Source organism: Macrotis lagotis, chromosome 7 (genome assembly GCF_037893015.1).
Source record: "Macrotis lagotis isolate mMagLag1 chromosome 7, bilby.v1.9.chrom.fasta, whole genome shotgun sequence".
Lineage (NCBI taxonomy): Eukaryota > Metazoa > Chordata > Mammalia > Peramelemorphia > Peramelidae > Macrotis > Macrotis lagotis.
Genome location: NC_133664.1, coordinates 116,520,430 through 116,540,975, shown reverse-complemented (window position 1 = coordinate 116,540,975; position 20,546 = coordinate 116,520,430). Strand labels below are relative to the sequence as shown.

At 35.8% G+C, this 20,546-nt stretch overlaps 1 protein-coding gene across 3 annotated transcripts in view; it reads left to right on the top strand.

The window, feature by feature from the left end:
- Positions 1-20,546, top strand: part of EXOC4 (exocyst complex component 4) — a 914,582-nt gene that overhangs the window by 244,592 nt on the left and 649,444 nt on the right. For all 3 annotated transcript variants that reach the window (XM_074193663.1, XM_074193664.1, XM_074193665.1), the window contains exons 8-9: positions 6,320-6,465; positions 10,182-10,270. In XM_074193663.1, coding sequence (XP_074049764.1) covers positions 6,320-6,465; positions 10,182-10,270 — 235 coding nt within the window. The remainder of the gene's footprint in view (positions 1-6,319; positions 6,466-10,181; positions 10,271-20,546) is intronic.

The window sequence follows — 20,546 nt, the reverse complement described above, 5'->3', positions numbered from 1 at the left end:
TAGTAAAATGTTACAGCAGACATTAAAAAGAACAATAGTGCTATATCAATTTTCAAGTACATTCCAGCTGTGACTTTCTTTGTGTGATTTGTCACTCCAGCTAATAATGCCTTTTAGGTGATTTTAGAATCATCATAAAATATAACTTTTATTGTGTTAAAATGCTTACCTACCAGAGAGGATTCTTGATACTTGGACCAGGAAATAAGGAGCCTGGTAGCTAACTAATATCAAGGTATAAACCATTTTACATTTTTGATAGAGATTGTAGTGTACCTTGTGGATTTGTAAATGTTAGAAATATGTCAGCTGATTTCTTTGTGGACAAGATGCAACTTTAATGGGCCTCACTTTTTTCTTATTTGGAAAATAGAAATTGGAATGCCCAGGTGTTCAAGGAGGAATATTTGTGTACTAATTTTAAGCTATCAATCATCATATAAATGTAAAAGTGTTATTTGTATGAAGACATTCAGTGGTTAGCTTCCATGAGCTAGCTAATAGAATTTGCTTTATTGTTCTCCTTTTGGAAGATTCACTCTAATTCAAGTCAATTTCAGGCCTATCTGATACAATATAGAATTATCCTATTATTTTTTTAGGGAGTTAAAAAAACAACTTTTTTTTTTAACATCCTGTTGCTATTCCTTTTGGTATGGGAGCAATGCTTCACATTTTTTAAAAGTATGTTGGGGCGGCTAGGTGGCGTAGTGGATAAAGCACCAGCCCTGGAGTCAGGAGTACCTGGGTTCAAATCTGGTTTCAGACACTTAATAATTACCTAGCTGTGTGGCCTTGGGCAAGCCACTTAACTCCATTTGCCTTGCAAAAAACCTAAAAAAAAAAGTATGTTAAAAAGCTGATACTGGGGTGGCTAGGTGGCTCAGTGGATAGAGAACTGGCCCTGGAGTCAAGAGTACCTGAGTTCAAATCTGGCCTCAGACACTTAATAATTACCTAGCTGTGTGGCCTTGGGCAAGCCACTTAACCCCATTGCCTAGTAAAAATATAGAACTTTATAGCTAAAACTGCTATCTTGTTATGTATTCATTATTTAGCCTATAATTTTCAGGTTATAGCTTTGTAGCAACATCTTACCACATAGGGCTTATTCTTAAATTTATCAGACAGTACATTTATTGAGTGCTTACCAGCTAGACCAAGGCTTGAGAATTTTACAGATTCCAAATCTAATGAGGCATTTAGGTGGTACAGTGTTTAGAACACTAGACCTGGAGTCAGGAAGACATGAGTATAAATCCTGCCTTAGACACTTCCTAAATATATGGTCCTGAACAAGTTAGTTAACCTTCACCTGCCTCAGTTTCTTCCTTTGTTATATGAGGATAATAATAGAATCTATTTCCTAAGGTGGTTGTGAGGATCAAATGAGATATTGTGAAGCATATTGCAAACATAAAGTACTACGTAAAAATTCACTGAATTTTGGTGGTGGTAGTAGTAGTAGTAGCTCCTTCCTTTCAGAAACTTACTTAAAGTTTGGTTTCGGTGACAACATCACAAAATAATAACTAAGAATGGATACTATATGAGGTAAGTCATTTGAATAATAGATAATAAGTGAAATTCAAATTAGTTTGGAGGAGAGGTCATTGTTGAATGAGGACTCGGGAAGGATTTTTATGGAGAAGTTGAGATTAGTAGTCCTTGAAAGATGAGTAACATTCACATAACTAGAAGAAGGAATTACAACCAGGGAGATGTTTTGAGGAAGGACATAGATGTAGAACCTTGTAAAGCATATTCAGAGAATGGTGATTATTAGCTCAGGCTATCTAGAGATTCATAAATACTAAATACTTAAATAGGGGTGTAAAAATGAGAAGGCAGATCAAGGTCAGATTGTAGAGTATCTTGAATATTAGATCTATACATTTGGATCCTTTAATAGTTTATTGTAGATTTGGGAATAGAAGAGTATGTGATGAAAAACAATTGAGGTAGATTATGTCTGACCTTCAGGTACATTATTCATTTGTAGAGGCGGCTAGGTGGCGCAGTGGATAGAGAACCAGCCCTGGAGTCGGGAGTACCTGGGTTCAAATCCGCTCTCAAACACTTAATAATTATCTAGCTGTGTGGCCTTGGGCAAGCCACTTAACCCCATTTGCCTTGCAGAAACCTAAAAAAAAAAATTATACATTTGTAGGTAGGATTTCCAAAAGCTTGGATTATTCTGCTGCCCAGCCTTTGGGAATCTAGGATTACCTTCATTCTATAAAAGCAATGGGATAGGACTTAGATGGTAGGACTTATCTATAAAGTGGAAATAATAACTGTCCTACCAATGACTGAGGATGATTGTGAGGAAGGTTGAAATCAGAATGCAGTGGGGAATTAGAGTAGGAGTCAATAAAGTGAAGAAATGGTAAACCAGGCTACATTTGAAGCTGACTTAGCCACTATGATATTGGACAAAAAATTTGGTATCTCTCAGCCTTCCTTTCCTTATCTGTCAAATGTACCCCTCCAGTGTCCCCCTCTTTGTTTGTGGTTGTAAAAGAAAAGTACAAAACATTTTTAGATAGGAGATCCTATTGCCCTTCTACTTTGAGTGCACTGCATTCAGTGTGATGAAAAGCAAAGAACATTCAATTTGGAGTCAGTGTGGGTTCAAATCTCAACTCTGCTTTTTACTGATCTCTTTGACTTTAGGCAAATTACTTAATCTCTTTGGACCTCAAGAGCACTTCCATCTCTTAGTTTCTCTGCTGTTTGAAGCTAACCCCTAACCATACTTTATGTGTTCCCCATTGGTTGGTGGGGATTCTCAGGTCAGATCGAGGAGAGCACATAGGGATAAAATACAGTTACCACAGGTAATTTTAACAGTTAACCAAAAGAAGTTTACTTAGTTGTAGCCTAAAAAGAATAGGCATAAAGGGTATATCAGACTTTATCTTGGATAGAAATCTCTCCTTATCTCCAAATGGAAATACATGTGGTCAGCAGGGCAGATGTGATCTTGAGATATCTGCTAATTGTGAAGGGCTCTAACCCCAAGTGTTTGGAAGCTTTTGTGCCTTTAGTTGATCAAGGAGTCACATCATTATTGCCAGAGAAGATGGGATCAAGGGAAGATAGCTTTAATGAATCTTCCCTTACCATCCCTTGTCCAACTCCTGTTAAGCTCCAAGTCAGCTGTGCCACCTTTTAGGGGAAAAAAAAATAAGTTAAAAAAAAACCTAGCCTAGTTCTTGCTGCAGAGAAAAGGGAAAACCTTTAAGTTGTTGGTGCTAACACATTATCCCATCCTCCCATCTATCCTGAATGTCTTCTTGCCATCTCTTCTGTCAGTTCACACATACCCTCTTTACCCATCTCCCCCATGCTTTCCATTTCTAGCTGGGATAACAGTGATCTAACTACCATTGCTACTGGAAAACCACGCCAGCTAACTCCCCTGACACTCCACTCACCATCTCTGGGACTTTCTAAAGGACCATTCCCTTATCTATGTTGTCTTCCTTCACTAGACTCCTGGAGAGAAGGAACAGAGTTGCTTTTGTAACTGTAGTCTTAGGGTTTTCACAGTACTTATTAGGTTAGTGCTTAAGAAAAACTTTTCATTCATGGCTTCAAGTCTGTGTTTCTTTGACAAAGTCTGGTACACAGTGATGCAGTCTGAGCTAAAATGCATATGATTTTTTTTTGAGATTCCAATTTTGTTTTAAATTATTAAAACAAAGTAAATGCCTAAGGTATATGACCATTTCCTTTTTTTCCCATATTGTATTTCATGCCCTGTTATCTTTTATTTTTAAACATACTTTTAAAGTGACAATTTTGCTTCCACTCTGGGCCAAAATTCTTGTTCAGTTAATTTTTAAAAATTTTCTAGTCTTTGTGTTTTGTTTAGCTAGTCCCTCTAACTCTTCTTTTTACCAAAAGTTCACCTCAGACTTTTTTCTCAGTTTTCTTAAAAAGAAAGATAACAGGAGAAAACAAACAAAGAAACAAAATTGTCACTGCTCCGTGACCTTCTGGATGATCACCTCTCTTATTCCAGTTATTTTGTCTTACCAAGAAGATACAAAAGGTTCTCTATTAATATCTTGTTTTCCCAGCAAGAAAGAAACATTTTCCCACTTTACTGCCTAGGAAAGATTTTAGGATCAATGAATTTATAACTAAAATGGACAAGATATAGAGCAGTACTCTTTCTTTCTCCCTTGTCTTGTAAAATTAAATTTACATAAGATTTCTGACCTGACTTAACTAACAGTCTTTTACTGTGTTGCCCCTGGGATTTATTTGACGTTAGATACTACTTCAGTTATGTAATTTAAAGAGACCATGTCTTTTATAATAGATAGAATTTTTAGAGCAAGAAATGAAAAATAAACAAAACCTCAAAAAAGTGAATATATTAACCTACTTCAGTAATATATTTGTGTATTATCACATTAATGTATTTGAGATGAAGAAGGAAGTTATCACTTATAGAGTTTCTACTGTGCTAAACACTTTACGAATAATATTTTGTTTTATCTTTGCAACAGTCTTGCAAGGGAGGTGCTACTATTTTCCCCATTTTAAAGTTGAGGAAACTGAAGCAAATAGGTTAAATGACTTGCTCAAGGTCACACTGAAGTGTCCGTGTTTAACTCTTGTCTTCCTGACTTATTGATTGTACCACTTTTCTCCCTCATTTCAGGCGGGGAAAATGAGCATCACTAGCTTTACAGATTCCTTAACTATGGTTTATGCATTAAACCATAGTAAAAGGAGCAGTGTCAGTTAATTTCATTTCATAGAAAGATTTGGAATTGAGGTAAAGTGAATATAATTACATTTCCCTGCCTTAATAAAGAAAGTATATTGGACTTTCTTCTATAGCTGAAGGCATTGTAGTTATTTTTGAAATATCAATCTAACTGTATAGCACCATAGATGGATTTATAAATAGAATTTAGCCTGAATAACAATAGCTGAAGTTTATATAACACTTTCTAGATTGCAAAGTTCTTACATACTTTTTTTTTAATCTGAACATCCAGAAATCTTTGGAGGTTGAAGTTGTTTTTATTCAGAGCATAAACTTCCTATACCAATCTTTTTTTTTCATACAGTTAGATTGTTGAGAAATTTTAGTTATTTGAGAGTTTTGCTGAATATTCTGGTTAATGGAGATTCATTTTATAGTGTTTTGAACTAGAAGGGATAAGGAAATTTAATGAAGTCCACCACATTTTAGTGTTCAAGATGTTAAACCAGGGTGTTTTAAAAATAATTGCCCTTTAACACCCTTAGATCTAATTCCTTTTTCACAATATGACTAATGCAGAAATATGTTAGATACATATGCAACTTTTTTGCTGTCATGGGGAAGGAGTGAGAAAAAAAATGTGGCAATCATAAACTTGCAAATGGATGAATAATGAAAGCTACCTTCGTATCTATTTAAAAAAATAAAGAATAAAAAATTAAAAATTAAAAAAAATACTTGCCCTTACAATTAAAGTAGATTGCTAGTAGTATGAAGAGCTCTGAATTTGAAATCATGATAAGGGTACACATCTTAGCTCTATTACTTTCTAAATTGTGTGACAGATATTGAATTGCTTGAATATCTAAGAATTCTGCCTAGTTGAGTGGCTGACTGAATAGTTTCTCTGATACTGTGGTGGACAGACTCAAAAAGCAAGACATTGTTGCCATTTTACTCTTAGCTTTGTCAGGACCTTGCCTTCTTATAATTCCCCCTCTTTTTCTAACCTTCATTTCTTCTTTTCTACTGGTTATTTCCACCTGCTTAAAGATGCTGCTTAAGAGCAGTTAGGTGGTGCCGTGGATAGAGCACCAGCCCTGGAGTCAGGAGTACCTGGGTTCAAATCCGGCCTCAAACACTTAATAATTACCTAGCTGTGTGGCCTTGGGCAATCCACTTAACCCCATTGCCTTGCAAAAACCAAAAAAAAAAAAAAATGCCACTTAGGTCTTTAAAAAAATTTTCTTGACCCTGAAATCCCTCCAAGCTGATCATATTGTATAATCTGCAGATAATAAATATTTGTTTAAGTGAAAGATAAGCACTTGCTCCAATGCTCCAGTCTTAACAGTACTGCTGTAATTAGGGCAAAGGCCCTCCTGTTGCTTGCCCCTTCCATCTTTAAGACAGTAATGGGAAGCAGGAAATTGACCAGGTAGTAGAACGATCTTCAATTTAGGAAACAACTAAGGAAAAACTTAAAATAACTGTCCTGAGTTGCAATTGAATTGTTATGAATTTGTTGATATGAGTCTTGTTAGCCTATTAGAACTGTGTGTTTTAAACTGTTTTGTCTATTTGGGGTAGATGCTGCTGACAGAGTATTTGGATATGAAGAACACTCGAACAGCTTCTGAACCATCAGCTCAGCTAAGTTATGCCAGCACAGGACGGGAATTTGCAGCTTTTTTTGCCAAAAAGAAACCTCAAAGGCCAAAAAACTCTCTCTTTAAGTAAGTACTAAGATGACAAATAGTAGTAATCATTATATCCTCAAACCTACTGTAACTTATAAACTTGACAGTATATATTGCAATATTCATTTAAAGCTTTGATTTGAATGATGTCATAGTAAAGTTGATTTCTAAGGCTTTTCTTCAGTCCTTTGTACTATTGTTTATTGCTAGTTAAAGCTATGGTGTCTGAAAGTATCTGAAAGATTCTTGGAATAACTTTACTATTTAATAAAAATTTCAAATATCCTTGGGGAAATTAATTGGAAAGGAATATTCTATCTTTTGAGAAAATCCCTAATCCCAAGTACTTATTCTTTTTTAATAAAACCCCACATTATTTATGTTCTTTCTTGGGAACAATATTCATTGATCAAAGAAGATTTTTCTTTTCCAGTTTTTAACCTTTTCAACTCTATTTGCCTCAGTTTCCTCATCTGAAAAATGAGCTGGAGAAGGAAATGGTAAGTTACCTAGTGTTTTGCTAAGACTCCAAATGAGGTCATGAAGAATCGGATATAAGGGGGGCAACTAGGTGGTGAAGTGGATAGAGCACCAGCTCAGGAATCAGGAGTACCTGAATTCAAAACCGGTTTCAGATACTTAATAATTACCTAGCTGTGTGGCCTTGGGCAAGCCACTTAACCCTACTGCCTTGCAAAAAAAAAAAAATTGGATATAAGTAACAGACCCAAAAAACCCTCCTTTCTCTTCTTTTCTTTAATTCTAATTATATTATTTTGGAAATATTCCATTTCCAAAACTTTTTTTTTGCTTTAACTGATCTTCTAGTACATACACACACTTCTTTATTCCACTGAACACATACTACCTGTTTTCTCCATATAGCATATGAACCAGAAATGAAGTTGGATTTTGTTTTTGTTGTTGTTTGTTTTGTTTTTACAAGGGAATAGGGTTAAGTGATTTGCCCAAGGTTACCCAGCTAGGTGATTATTTTGTGTCTGAGGTCAGATTTGAAGGCAGATTCTCCTGACTCCGGGGCCAGTGCTCTATCCACTGCACCACCTAGCTGCCCCTTTGTCGTTGTTTTAAAAAAAAAATTGGGTTTATATTTATTGTGTATAGTAGAGCCTTTTATACCCTCTACTGAGTCAATTTTGTAATTTATAGGCATTTTTTATTCTTTAACCAGTTTAATTTACTTATTTTAGAGTATTTTTTTCCTTTATATATGTTTTATTCAATTATATATAGGAATTACATAACTTTGGTGTGGTTAATGTACCTCATACCTTCTAACAGTGTTTATCTGAGCATATTAAATAGTTTTAAGAATTTTTAGGCAAAAAAATCTTGACCTTTAATTCTCAGTCCCAGGTTTCACACACAATTCTAACATAGCCATGTTCCTCTTAAGATTGTAGGTCATTGACTCCTGAGGGTAGGCAAAATTTCAGAGTTTCAAAAAGTCTTCAGGTTATAAAAGATAAATATTTTTGTGAAGTCTCATTATTCTCAAGTGCAATGTGTCATTAATTGTCTCTAGATAAGGTTAATTGTGTGTATTTAACAGCCATCCTCTCTTAGCATGTTTGACCTTCCTGACCCTTTTCACAATCTGATTTTGCTCTTGTCCACTGACCAACAGCTTTCAACGTGTTTTTTGGAGGTTCACTCCTATCTTTTCTATAGTGGACCAGTACATAGCTTATTTTGGTAGAGATAGCCCACACCTTAATTCAGGCTTTTGTGTCAAAGTCTGTTTATTCCTTTCCATTGCCCATGAATGAGCTTTCTTGGTACTGCAGGTGTTATGTTAAAAAAAAAAAATGATAGTTCAAAAAAAACAGAAAAATGATAGTACAACTCCCCTGTGATGGCAACTTAGCCTGTTATCTTTCCTGCTCTTGTGTTACCCCTTAGTGACAGTGATAGTTACAAGCTTTTCTCTGTGTCTGGAGGGTTTTGTTTTTATTTTTTCAAATTTCAGTTTTGATGAACCCCACCAATGGATTCACTCTTCCGTTGTCATTGTTCAGTCATTTCATTTGTGTCTGACTCTTCTTAACCACAAGCAGGACTTTTCATGGGATTTTCTTGGTCAAGATACTGGAATGGTTTGCCATTTTCTTTTTTAATGACAAGCAGAGGTCACATAATTTGCCCAAGGTCACACAGTTAGGAAGTTTCTGAGACTAGATTTGAGTTTAGGTGTTTCTGATCCACTGCATTACCAATTTGCCTTGCCTCCTTACTCTGTCTTGTCTACCTTTCCTTTTTTTTAATTTTTTGCTTCAGATTACTGGAACCTATTCACTTTTTCTTTTGACAAGACAATGAGATTAAGTGACTTGCCCAAGCTCACATAGCCAGGTAATTATTAGCTGTCTGAGGTCAGATTTGAACTCAGGTCCTCTTAATTGCCAGGCCAATGTTCAATTCACTGTGCCACCTAACTGCCCAACCTATTCACTTTTTTTTTTAGGTTTTTGCAAGGCAAATGAGGTTAAGTGGCTTGCCCAAGGCCACACAGCTAGGTAATTATTAAGTGTCTGAGACCGGATTTGAACCCAGGTACTCCTGACTCCAGGGCTGGTGCTTTATCCAGTGCGCCACCTAGCTGCCCCCCCCCAACCTATTCACTTTTGTTTTGCATTCTCACTTTTGATGTAGGGCCCTAGGTGTTTTTCATCATTTCTTTTTAGGTATCTATTCAGGTATAACATGAATTTCCTCTATACTCCCTGTACAGGGCCTTATACAGAAAGATGAAAATATCTTCCTCCAATACCCTAACTTAGTATTTATGAAACTGTCTTTATGGAAGATACTAATGCTCCACAATCTGACACCAATTTTTCTTGGTAGATACAGTTTTTGTTACTGCCCTCATTGTGCCCTGTATTTTCATTCCCTGAAAATAGGTGCTTTTGCACCGGCTGTCCCCTCTCCCTTTCTGGGCTTTCCCCTCTTAGAAACCTAGAAACCTTTCAGACCTACAGGAAGCCCTTCTTGGTTCCCCCATCTTGGGTTCTTTCCATCCTCTAATAATCTTCTATCTATTCAGCATTACTTATTGGAGGAAACGTGGTTTTGTGAAGAGACTTTTGAATCTGGAGATAGGAAAACCTGTGTCCAGATCCTGCCTCTGACACTTTCTGGCTGTTTGACCATGTCTAGATTATTTAAGTTTTCTGAGCTTCTGCTTCCTCCTCAGTAAGGCACACAATAGCATCCAGAGCACCCTCTCTTTGGGATTGTCATAAGACTTAACTGAAGTAATAGATATGAGATGCATTGGAAACATAAAAGCACTACCCTGCTAAAGTTAGTGCTAATGTTACTCTTTCCTCTCCCCCTCTAATTTAAGGTCAGCTAGTTGAGGACAAGAACTGTGTTCTTTATTTGTTTTTTTTTTTTTTTTTAACTTTTCATCTCCAGCACCTTGGGTAATAGCTTACGCATAATAGTCACTTAATAAATATTCATGAGATTGTTGAAATAGTGAATGCAGATTAAACCAAAATGGGAAAAGGCCTCCTAGGAAACTGCAGTTTGAGGAGAAGTCACAGTGAAGGAGGTCTTTGCTACCTGTTGTTGTTGTTCTTTACTTCTCAATGCTTTCTTAGCCATAATGCTGGAGGATGGCGGGGGGGGGGGGGGATTGGGTAATTTTCTTTTGGATTAAGTCGATTTCTGGTGATCTGGGCCATTAGCAAATAAAACTTTCCTGGCCTTCTTTTCCACCATAGGTTTGAGTCATCTTCCCATGCTATCAGCATGAGCGCCTATTTGCGTGAGCAGAGAAGGGAGCTGTACAGCCGCAGTGGAGAACTTCAAGGTAGGTAACAAAACTTTCCAGGCAAAGTTATTTTTTATGGGCAAAGTCTGAAACTTTTCTAGCTTGTGAATTTATAGCCTCTATTCACAGGGTACTTTCAAGATAACAAATTTAAAGACTTGATAATCTGTTTCTTCTATCACTTCCCAGCATCTGCTGTAGGGCAGCTCAAACCGTCACTATGACCACTGAATTCAGGCTAGTTGCTATTCAAGAAGGAGCTCAAGGCAAAAGATGGGATCAGACACTCTGTGCTCAAAGCTGGCAGACTTGGGCCTTGTCAGACCCCAGGAGAATTCCAATAGTTTGATCCTGTCTGTCATGCTCTTATTTTTGAGGATTCCTGGAGGATAGAAGGTATGCTGGAGGATTGGAAAAAGAAAAAAATTCAGAGCCCATTTCTATGAAAAGGTAGAAGGATAACTGGAGGTTATAGGCCAGTCAACTTAATTATGATACCTGGAAAGATACTAGAACAAATTACCCAGAAATTAATTAGAAGAACCTAGAAGAACACAAGGCAAAGGAATTTAACATGAAAGTAAATAACCCAGTTTTATAAAAAGCAAATCTTCATTTAATAACACTGTTTTCTATGACAGAGCGATGGTCTTGATAGAGAAGAAGTAGTACATGGTGTGTAGTTGAGTTTTGCTGTGTTTTTTGATTTTGAATCATTTGATGGTTTCATAGACTGATACCTGAGTCAAAAAATCAGTTCCATGAGTGAAGAAGTGTTCCAACAGCTCAACCCAGAGACTAGTGATGGATAGGGCTTGTCAGCTGGTGAAGTAAAAGGTTGTCTGGGTTCAGTCTTATTTCATCTTGTATCATAGACTTGGATAGTAGAGGTAGAGGTCTATTTATCAGGTTCCCAAATGCTTTGTAAGCTAGAGATTATATGATATTGACTGACTTGGCCTGATAGCCTATGGATAAGTTATCTTCCTCCTGCACTTTATTAATTAGTGATTGGATACTGATTAGAATTCAGTATCTTATCTTAGATCCTTCATTTTACGTTGGATGGAGAGAGATTAGAGGGTGCCCAAGAAAGAGAGGAACAAAAGTGACTAAAATGATGGGAAAGAAATTGTAGCTATGGAGTAAATTTCAGTGACAAATCCTTGTTGAGCACCTGCTACATTGTATGCAAGGTGATGTTTGTGGTCTGACAGTCCACAGACAGGGGGACAGGGGGCTGTGCTACAAAGGGTAAAGGAGTACCCCAAGATCTCAGTGGGGAGTCACCTCCACAGAGCACAAGATTTTAGCTAAGTGACACATATTAGCACTTCTTGTATGATTAATGATGATTTAAATTTTTTTTCTAAAGCAGCTTTACTTTCAGGAAATTTATCAATTGAGGTATAACTTCTTGTGAGTGACATGCCAGGGACATGAGCATAATAATAAGATTTCCATTTCTTAATGACCTGCTCATAATGTGGCATTCTAATATTCTTATATATTAGCTAATCTAGAAATATTCTAATATTCTGATATAATATTCTGAGATAATAACTGGCACTCAATGATAGTGATGCATCCCTTTTGGTAATGGAAAGAAGTAGTGGGCAAATAAGTCAGCCAGCTGGTAAAAACTACTCTGGCTCTTTCACCAAATCACCCAACAAGAAAGCTGCCCTATCAGCCAAGCTTTTCTTTTAAAAAGTTTGGGAAGGAAAGTTTCTATGCTGCATGCTTTTAACATTTCAACAGAAAAAAAAAAGAAGAAAAGAAAAATCATACCTGCTTTCCATGATAAATGATTGTTCTTTTTCAGCCTTTCCATTAATCTGCTGGTCCATAGACCATAGCGCTATCTGCATTTTAGTTTTATCCTTAAAAAAAGTCTAATTGAATTGTTGAGTCAGACTGGTAGACAGTGGTGGAAGGCCATTCTTCTGTGAAGGCTGCCCAGCTGTAAGCTTCTTTTCCTAGCAGCTCGGACCACGGGGGTCGGCTGGTGCTACTGCCGTGTTGTGACAAAGAAACCCACCAAAAAGAAGTATCAAAGTAACTTTAGAAAAAGTCCCTGCCAACTTCCTCCCACCCCCCATTTCTCATTCAATTAAAAGTGTTACACATCCAAAAAACCAAAAGAATTAAAAAATGAGCTTTGTATTCTATCAGGTCTTCCCAGTTGGGTCGAAACATGGTACAGATGGTTCATTATCTCTTCTACTTTTAGGGGTGGGCAAGTTCATTTTTGAAGTCTTATGGGATAACAGGTAGACAGCAGACTTCTGTGAAACGGCTTGCTTCTCTGAAGCTCTCTAGGAATTTCATGATTTAAGTAATTGTATTGTAAGATAACAAGAAGGCCAATTATTTTAATGAATATTTAGTATGACCATACTTCTTGAATCTTAAATTGCCTGATAAATGTTGAAATACATAAAAGTGGTAGTTTGCTTCAGATTTTGTTTTCAGTTCTTTAGAAAAGGAAGGTAATTGCTTATTAGAGAATTCTTTGGGAAAAACATATGGCTATGATTTAGGAAGTTTGACCCCATCTTTGCCACCAATCATTAACCTGTGTGACTTTAAGTAAAACGTCTTATACTATGCTTTTGTTTTCTCATGTGGAAAATGGGAATAATTATTCTTGATTTGCCAGTCTTACATGCTGTGATGATGAGATTAAACTATATATAATAAGTGCTTTTTGAAAAAATAAAAAATGGTTAAACAAGTTAAAGTAGGGCTATTATTTTTGAACCTAGGAATTTTGCTTTTTTTATTTCTGAATCTTAACTGTAATACTACTTTTCACAGTTGGTATGAACCTTACACGTTTGTTTTGGTAAACTGTAGTTGTGAAAAATAGTTTATAAATGAAATAAGAGCCCTTGAAATGTGTTTTCTCCTATTGAGAAGGGAAGGAACTTGAAGAATGGATAAAGTGCTTTTACTTGCTTTGATTTAAATGGAAATAAATACTTCCATTTCTCTGAGGACTTTGGATTTTTGTAGCATACAGTGTAGACTTTCAGATGATTCAGGCTTTGGAATGATCTATCTTACTGCTTTAGATTGGCTATGTCTCAAAATGGCATCATGAGAGTTGGAAGCCATCAGGAGAGTTGGCTTGATCTGATTTTTGACTTATTTCTTAAGTCTATTCCATTAGAATTTATTGGTTGAGTTATGTAGCTTAAAACTTTTGAATAGCAAATTTTCATTTTACCTGTGCTTTGCCTTATATGTAAAAATCCAAATTTGTGATTGATCAATAAGTCTATGATTATTAACTTTGCAGAATAATTCAGGAAAAGATATCTTTAATTAACAATTTCCCTAATAGTACCTTTAAAGTACCAATTCATTTGTATATAACTTTTCAGGGACATAAATCTCTTTTACACAAAATGGAAGTACCTTAGTTTGGTTGAGTCATTTTATACCTGTGCCATATAACCCTATCATTAGGTGTATTTTATTTGTTTAAGCTGGTATGAAAATACATAAAAGATTTGTTTACCATATGTTTAGTGACTGAATAAACTGTGAAGAAAACCATAAAGAAATAAATTATTTCTCAAAATGGTTAAAATTATTATAGAATTGTTCTAGTCTTTCATGTGCCTGTACTTTTTCAGACCTTAGAAACTCCTATCAAAACTAACTGTTAAATGTGTACATTTAGATTCTTAATTAAATTTTTTTATCTTTAAATTTATAATCTTGCCATTTAATTTTAATCAACATAAATATAACATTTGCTCCATAATGAAATATACTCTTACAGGTATTTAGAAAGACCTTGAAATTTCTACTTTGGAAATTTCCTGCACTAGTTTTGTATATTTCTTTCTATAAATTTTCTTTTTTTCTTTTTTTAAGATTTGTAATAATTTCAAGTATAAATTCTCTTTCTCATGCCCTACAATCCCTCTCCCACCCATTCTTTCTATAAATTTTTGATGGAAATATTCCCAATATTCTGAAGATCTTTAATATTTATTGAATTTGAAAGGTGGTAAATACTGGATCTATGTCTCCAATAATACCTTATTCTCATAGTATGGATGTCCTACTTTCTAGAGTCATAGGATCATAAAGTTAATTCTGGAAGGGACTCTCGAGAGCCATTGATCCTACCCTTTCCTTTTCATATGAGGAAAATGAAACCCACCCACAATGGTGATGTGATTTGCCCACAGAACCTTGAATTTCATTCCAAATATTGATGATTGATGAAGATTCTATCTTGATTTTAATAGTTACTATGGATTCTATTTCTAGTTCCCAAAACATTGTTAAGCCCTAAACATTAGGATCATTCATAATTTCAATAATTATGCTTTTTATGCACTGAAAAAATACCTGCCATGAAAGTTTACATGTGACTGTGTAATATGATTAGCTTTCAGAGGAAACTAATTATTTTTGAAATTCATTTTTTAGGTTTTTTTAAAATAAAACAAATTCCTAGGTTAAACCCGAGTTAAGATTGCATTTTAGATGACCATATTTAAAGAAAGGACATTTTAGCAAATGAGGAAACAGAAGTCCAGTGCACTTATCCAAGGATATGCAGGTTTAACTTTGGTGATTTATTTTCTCTACTTTAGGAAGGTAATAATTGTTGACATAATACACTGCATAGACCCCATTATATAATTGTCATTTGCTTTTTGTGTTGCCTGTAGTTATCATTCTTCTGAGATCATGGTGTTCATAATTTACAGCCATATGGCAGCTATGGGAGAATATAGTTATTGTGAATATGGGTTTTTCAAAGAACTTGATTCAGATTTATTACACTTTGAGGGAATGATTCAACAAGCTATTGTGTCTGAAAGTAATATATTGCACTTTAAGATCCAGTGAGTATGAGGAATTATGAGAAGCACAGGAAAATTTGTACAAATTAATGCAGAATGAAATGAAGAGAACCTGAAACAATATATAAATCGATCTAGATGGTGATATAAATGGTGATATAAATGACAATATCATTAAAACAAAGTTGAACTCTTAGGTATCTATAATAACCTGGCTTGACCCTGGACAGCAGGTAGTAAAATATACCCTTCTCTTCCTTTTGGTAGAGCAGTAAGAGACTGAAAATGCACATACATTAGATATGGTCATGGAGATGTTACCTTTAATGGCTTTTCTGGAACAAAGGGATATTCATTGGTAATGTAAGGAATCGTATCTGGAAATGACTGTGGGGCAAAATCAAAAGACTAGAAGTCATCAGTAAAATTTACTTTTATTTATTTTAATTAAGAACAATAATTGATCTCACAATGTTCTATGGGTGGTTCTTATGGGTATAGTCAGGACAACCCAACCAGCCACCTCCTTCTGAATCCTCCACCACTCTGTTTCCTGAACACTGTCTGTCAGTTGGGAGTTGGGAGAAACAAGACCTTTAGATTTATAGTTGGAAGAGATCCTCCATCTAGTGCTCGAAGAGTCCACTGAGGCCAGATCCAGCCCTCTCATTTCATAGATGTAGAAACTGAGGCATTGAGAGATTGTGGCTTGTTCAGGGTCACATTGATATCAAGTTTGCATTGGCCTTTGGACTCAGGTTTTACTGACCTCATATCTAGTGCTGTGTCCACTCTGCTATCCACTAGCTTGATTTTAGAGATGATCTAGTTCTTCTTTCCCTAGCGTACTCCTCCTTTCTGTTCTCAGGTAAACTAAAGGAAGCATTAGAGCTGCTGCTGCGTGATTCTGTTAGATCCAGGCTAGGGACCTGGGATACTGTAACAGGAGCCATTGGTTGTACTACTACTGTTGGTCCTCATCTGATCCAGATGTTGACATTTCTGGACACAGGGGATGTGTGTGAGACCTCCCAGATGAAATCTAACCTCAAGTTCCTGGATTTTAAATAGAATATTCAGCCTAGACTGCAGGTGGTGGTGGCAGCTTGGTTATGGAGACTGCAAAGTTCTCTGTGCATATTTAATTTTAAGCTTTGAGAGTTGTGCCATGGCTGTAAATATGTGCAGGGTGACTTTTGGCTTCACCACAACTCTAGGCTTGAAAAGCTTATATTACAGTAGTATATATGAATGATCTATGAATATTGTAATAGTCATAATATAGGATGTTCATTCCTAGATTTGTGATGACATTTCCTGAATTACAGCCTGCTCATTTGCATATTCATGTATGATTATCCCACATAAGTCCCATTTTGTTTGCACATTAAAGCTTTCTTCTAACATCAGTCAACTACTTTGCATATTCCTATTTGGTTGGAAAGTAATATTCAGCCATAGAATACAAGACTCAACTTAGGCTCCAAGTAGTTTTTAACTTCACCTGAATTCTAAATCAAATCTAATGTAATCTAGTGAACCCTTACAGTCTGGTCTGTGTCTGGTAGCCCATCTCTACTGCCAGGAAACCATATTTTAACTCAGCTTCCATTGTCAGAGGCTGAAAGGTAGAGGACTTTCTCAAATATTTACATGCCTTTGCTCACTTTTATTTATTTTTAAATATCCAGTACTACCCAAGGAGTAGTACTGGAAAAAAAAAAACTTGGTTTAGAGTTAGAAGCTCTGGTTCCATATTCAGGATCTGTCACTTATTCCCAGGGAAGCTATTTTAAATTTTTGTATTTCAGTTTTCTCATTTGTAAAAGGAGAGGTTTGGTCTAGATGGGTGATTTCAAATTTAAATATAAATGAGGGCCATTATATCAGACATAAGAATCCCTGAAGGCCCCGTATCAACTTAGAATATCATTTACTAATATTATTGATATTATGTTACAGTTTTTTATTTTGTTAAACATTTTCCAAATATATTTTAATCTGGTTTTGATAGTATTGTGGGCTGAGTCTGCATGTTTAATATATGCTCTAGGCCACTGAAAATGAACCTTCTATCCATAGTTCTATAATATTATGATCTTACTATAGTCCTAAAAACACATGCAGTAGTGGTTCCCAAGTTATATGTCCCTGGAGTGATAAGGGGTTTGTAAATCCACAAGACAATCCATAAATAAGCAAACATACAATCTGTCCCCTATTTGAGTGTAAGCCCATTGTGAGTAGGGATTATTTCATTTTTTTCTATTGCTATCCCAAGCTCTTATATAAAAATATATGATTAACTTATATGCCACTATATTTCCAAATGCACAGAGATAGCAATGTGATTCAAAATATCCAAGTTCTTTTTAACCTTTTATCATATTCATACTGGCTTCTTTTTATTGTGTATATTCCCAGTTTACAAAAATCTTAACAGGACCATCGTGTGGGACTATACATACTGAACAAGAGGAAAAGAAAGCAAAATAAGGAACTATTTTTTCTAACAGAAGTACTAGGACTCTTCTATCTACTTTTTCCTGGAAAAATTGAAGAGTCTTCTATTCCCCATTGTTCTGTTTTCCTGGGGAGGAGACAGAGAACATGGTGGGAGCAGACTCATATTTGACTGATCTGAGGGGAATAGAAAAAAAGATTGAGGGAAAAGGCCCAGGCAGGCCTTTCTGAAGTCCTGTCTACTACTTATAATCAATTCATATTTCTTAGTCATATATATGTCTTGTTAAGATCCATGTAAACTCCTCAGATCTTTCACCAGATATGAACTTATCAATGTTCTAAACTCTGCCAGTGGAGGGAACAGATTGTTTAATTTTATTTTAGTTTTTGTTTTTTGCAAGACATTGGGGTTAAGTGACTTGCCCAGGGTCACTTAGCTAGGTAATTATTAATTGTCTGGATTTGAACTCAGGTCATCCTGACTCCAGGGATGGTGCTCTATTCACTGCACAGGGATCAGTTTTAAATCAAGACAATCTACCTCCACTTAAATCACTCCATTTCAATTCAGTCCACATAACTAAATTGCATTACATTGTTATAGAAATCTAAAATTAAGAGAGCCCTTCCCTAATCATCAACAGAGAGCTGTGCTCTTAATTTGGGACCCAGCGGTGAATAGTTTTAATTGGTTGGAGTCAAATAAGGAAGGAGATATCCCTTCCTCCCATTTCAAATGACTAGACACTGTCAGTTGTTGCCAGGTTTCCAAGGATGGATGAGCTGAGAATGCCTCCTAACAGCATTGGTCACATTAGCTGAACCTTAATAACAAAATAGTCTTGCTTCTTTCATTTATATTATCTGTATATTTAGCTCTTACTTTAACCAACAACATTAGAGTAACTATGGTCATTAGAGAATTCAGCCAGAAATTGATTATAATCTAGCACTGATAAAGACTCACTTAAGACAATATTTGAGAGAGTCTAATGGACCCATTAAATGACCTTTTAGATTCTCCAGGTTTTATCCCTGTATTAAGTTAAATTAGCAGAAAGCAAAACACCTGCCTTGATTTATCTTATTCTCTTCCGCAAATGCCCTCAAGAGTCAGACCAGCACAACATGCTATCATTTCTAGAAGATCATGGCAGAATTTTTCAGTTTGAACAGTATTTGATTGCTTTAGTGTAACTGTATTTAAAAACTGTAAGCTTGGGGTTACTGGGGTACTTTGAAAAAAGATCCTTATAATATATTCCTCTTTGAGTTCAAGTTCAGGAAAAATGTGTCTCTACAAATGAATTTGCATGCTTTCTTTTGTAACACAATAAATACCATACAACCCAGCATGTTTCTCTTTTTGCATTACTGCCAGGAAATTTGAAGCTAAATTTAGTAATTATCTCATCTAAAGTGCCTGGTAACTGCTATTTTCCATTCTCTTCTTAGGTTATCTCTCCTGATTTGAATATCTAATTTTTATTTTCAAATTGTTAATTTTTGTGTGTCTTTTCAATGTCTTTTGGATGTAGACGTAATTTATTTAGTAATCAATTTTAACAAATGGAGATTTTCCTCAATAGACCCAGAACCTTTAACCTCTGATCTGAGATTTTTTAAGTCTCTTTGCCATTTACTCAGTATTCTTTATTTAACTTTATTTAACTTTATTTAACTATTAATTCTCCCTCCCTGCCTTTCTCTTTCTGCCCTCCTCTCTCTCTTTCTCTTTCTCCCTCTCCCCACCCCCTCCCAACCTCTCTCCTTGGCAATGTTATCCCATTAGATATAGCTCATCACAATGCTTGGGCACATCAGTGGTCCTGTTTCACTGATGTTGATGATCTTTCCAGTGATGCAGGTTGAAATCTAGTTAGATCCTTTTCATTCAATGTGATTCTTGTCTATGTGCTTCAGTAATCATTTATGGAAACACCACACTAAGAGTGTCAGGGAGCTTCCTCTATAGCTCCTGATCTTATATAGGTGCTGATTGTGTATGATTAAACTACTCAACCTCATTTCTCTCTCTCTCTCTCTCTCTCTCTCTCTCTCTCTCTTTCATTCATCTTAGATAATGTTTTTAACTCCCTTTTTAGGAACAATTTGCCACTGGTAAAATACTGTAACCCATTTTTACCCTCCATGAGTCACCATTACCCTTTGAATGACATCACATTTTGATTCCTTGGAGACTGTGAATATTCCATGTTTTGAAGACATAAAACATCACCAGAATACTGATATTAAGATTATTTTAGGGGTAAGAGCAGGGAATAGAGAAGCCTAAGCTTGATCATTGAAAATGCTATATGATTTCCCAAATTCACTTGAACCTGTTCTCTCCTCCTCTTCATTTCTGGACCCACTTTTTGTCCATCTGCCACTCAGAGACAGTTAAGAACTTGTCCACTGTCACACAGATTATGAATGGATGAGTTGTTTCAAGCTCTGGTAGCATGCACACTACAGTGGAATAAGCGAGCTTTGCCACAATGGGCAAGTCATTCAGTCTTTCTGGGCCACTGTTTTTTTATCTGTAAAATGAAGGGGTTGGATCAGATAATTTATAAGTTCACTTCCAGTTCCAAATCTGAGATCCTATGACTCAAAATCTACCAGTATTTCTAACCAAACATTAATTCTCTGCATTTATGTTTTAAAATGAAATCCTTGAACCACTTCTCTAAGGATCGCCCTGCCCTTTACCCTACCTTCTCCTCCAACCTTGTTTATCTTGCTTCTAGATCCTATTACCAAGTACAGGTCTAATACAAACCCATCTTGGTAGAACCATGGTTCAGCAGCCTCACAGATCAATGATCTTGGTCAGCCTTGGGAATAATCCTCCAGACTTCAACTTCACATGTTCCTAACCGAAAGTCCTCTTGCCAAATCTGAATTCTTGCTTATGAGAAGAAAGAAAATACACCAATAATGTGGAGAATATATTATTATTATTCTGGAAGTTATACGATAAATAAGTAACTAATTATGACTTTAAGTTTCTA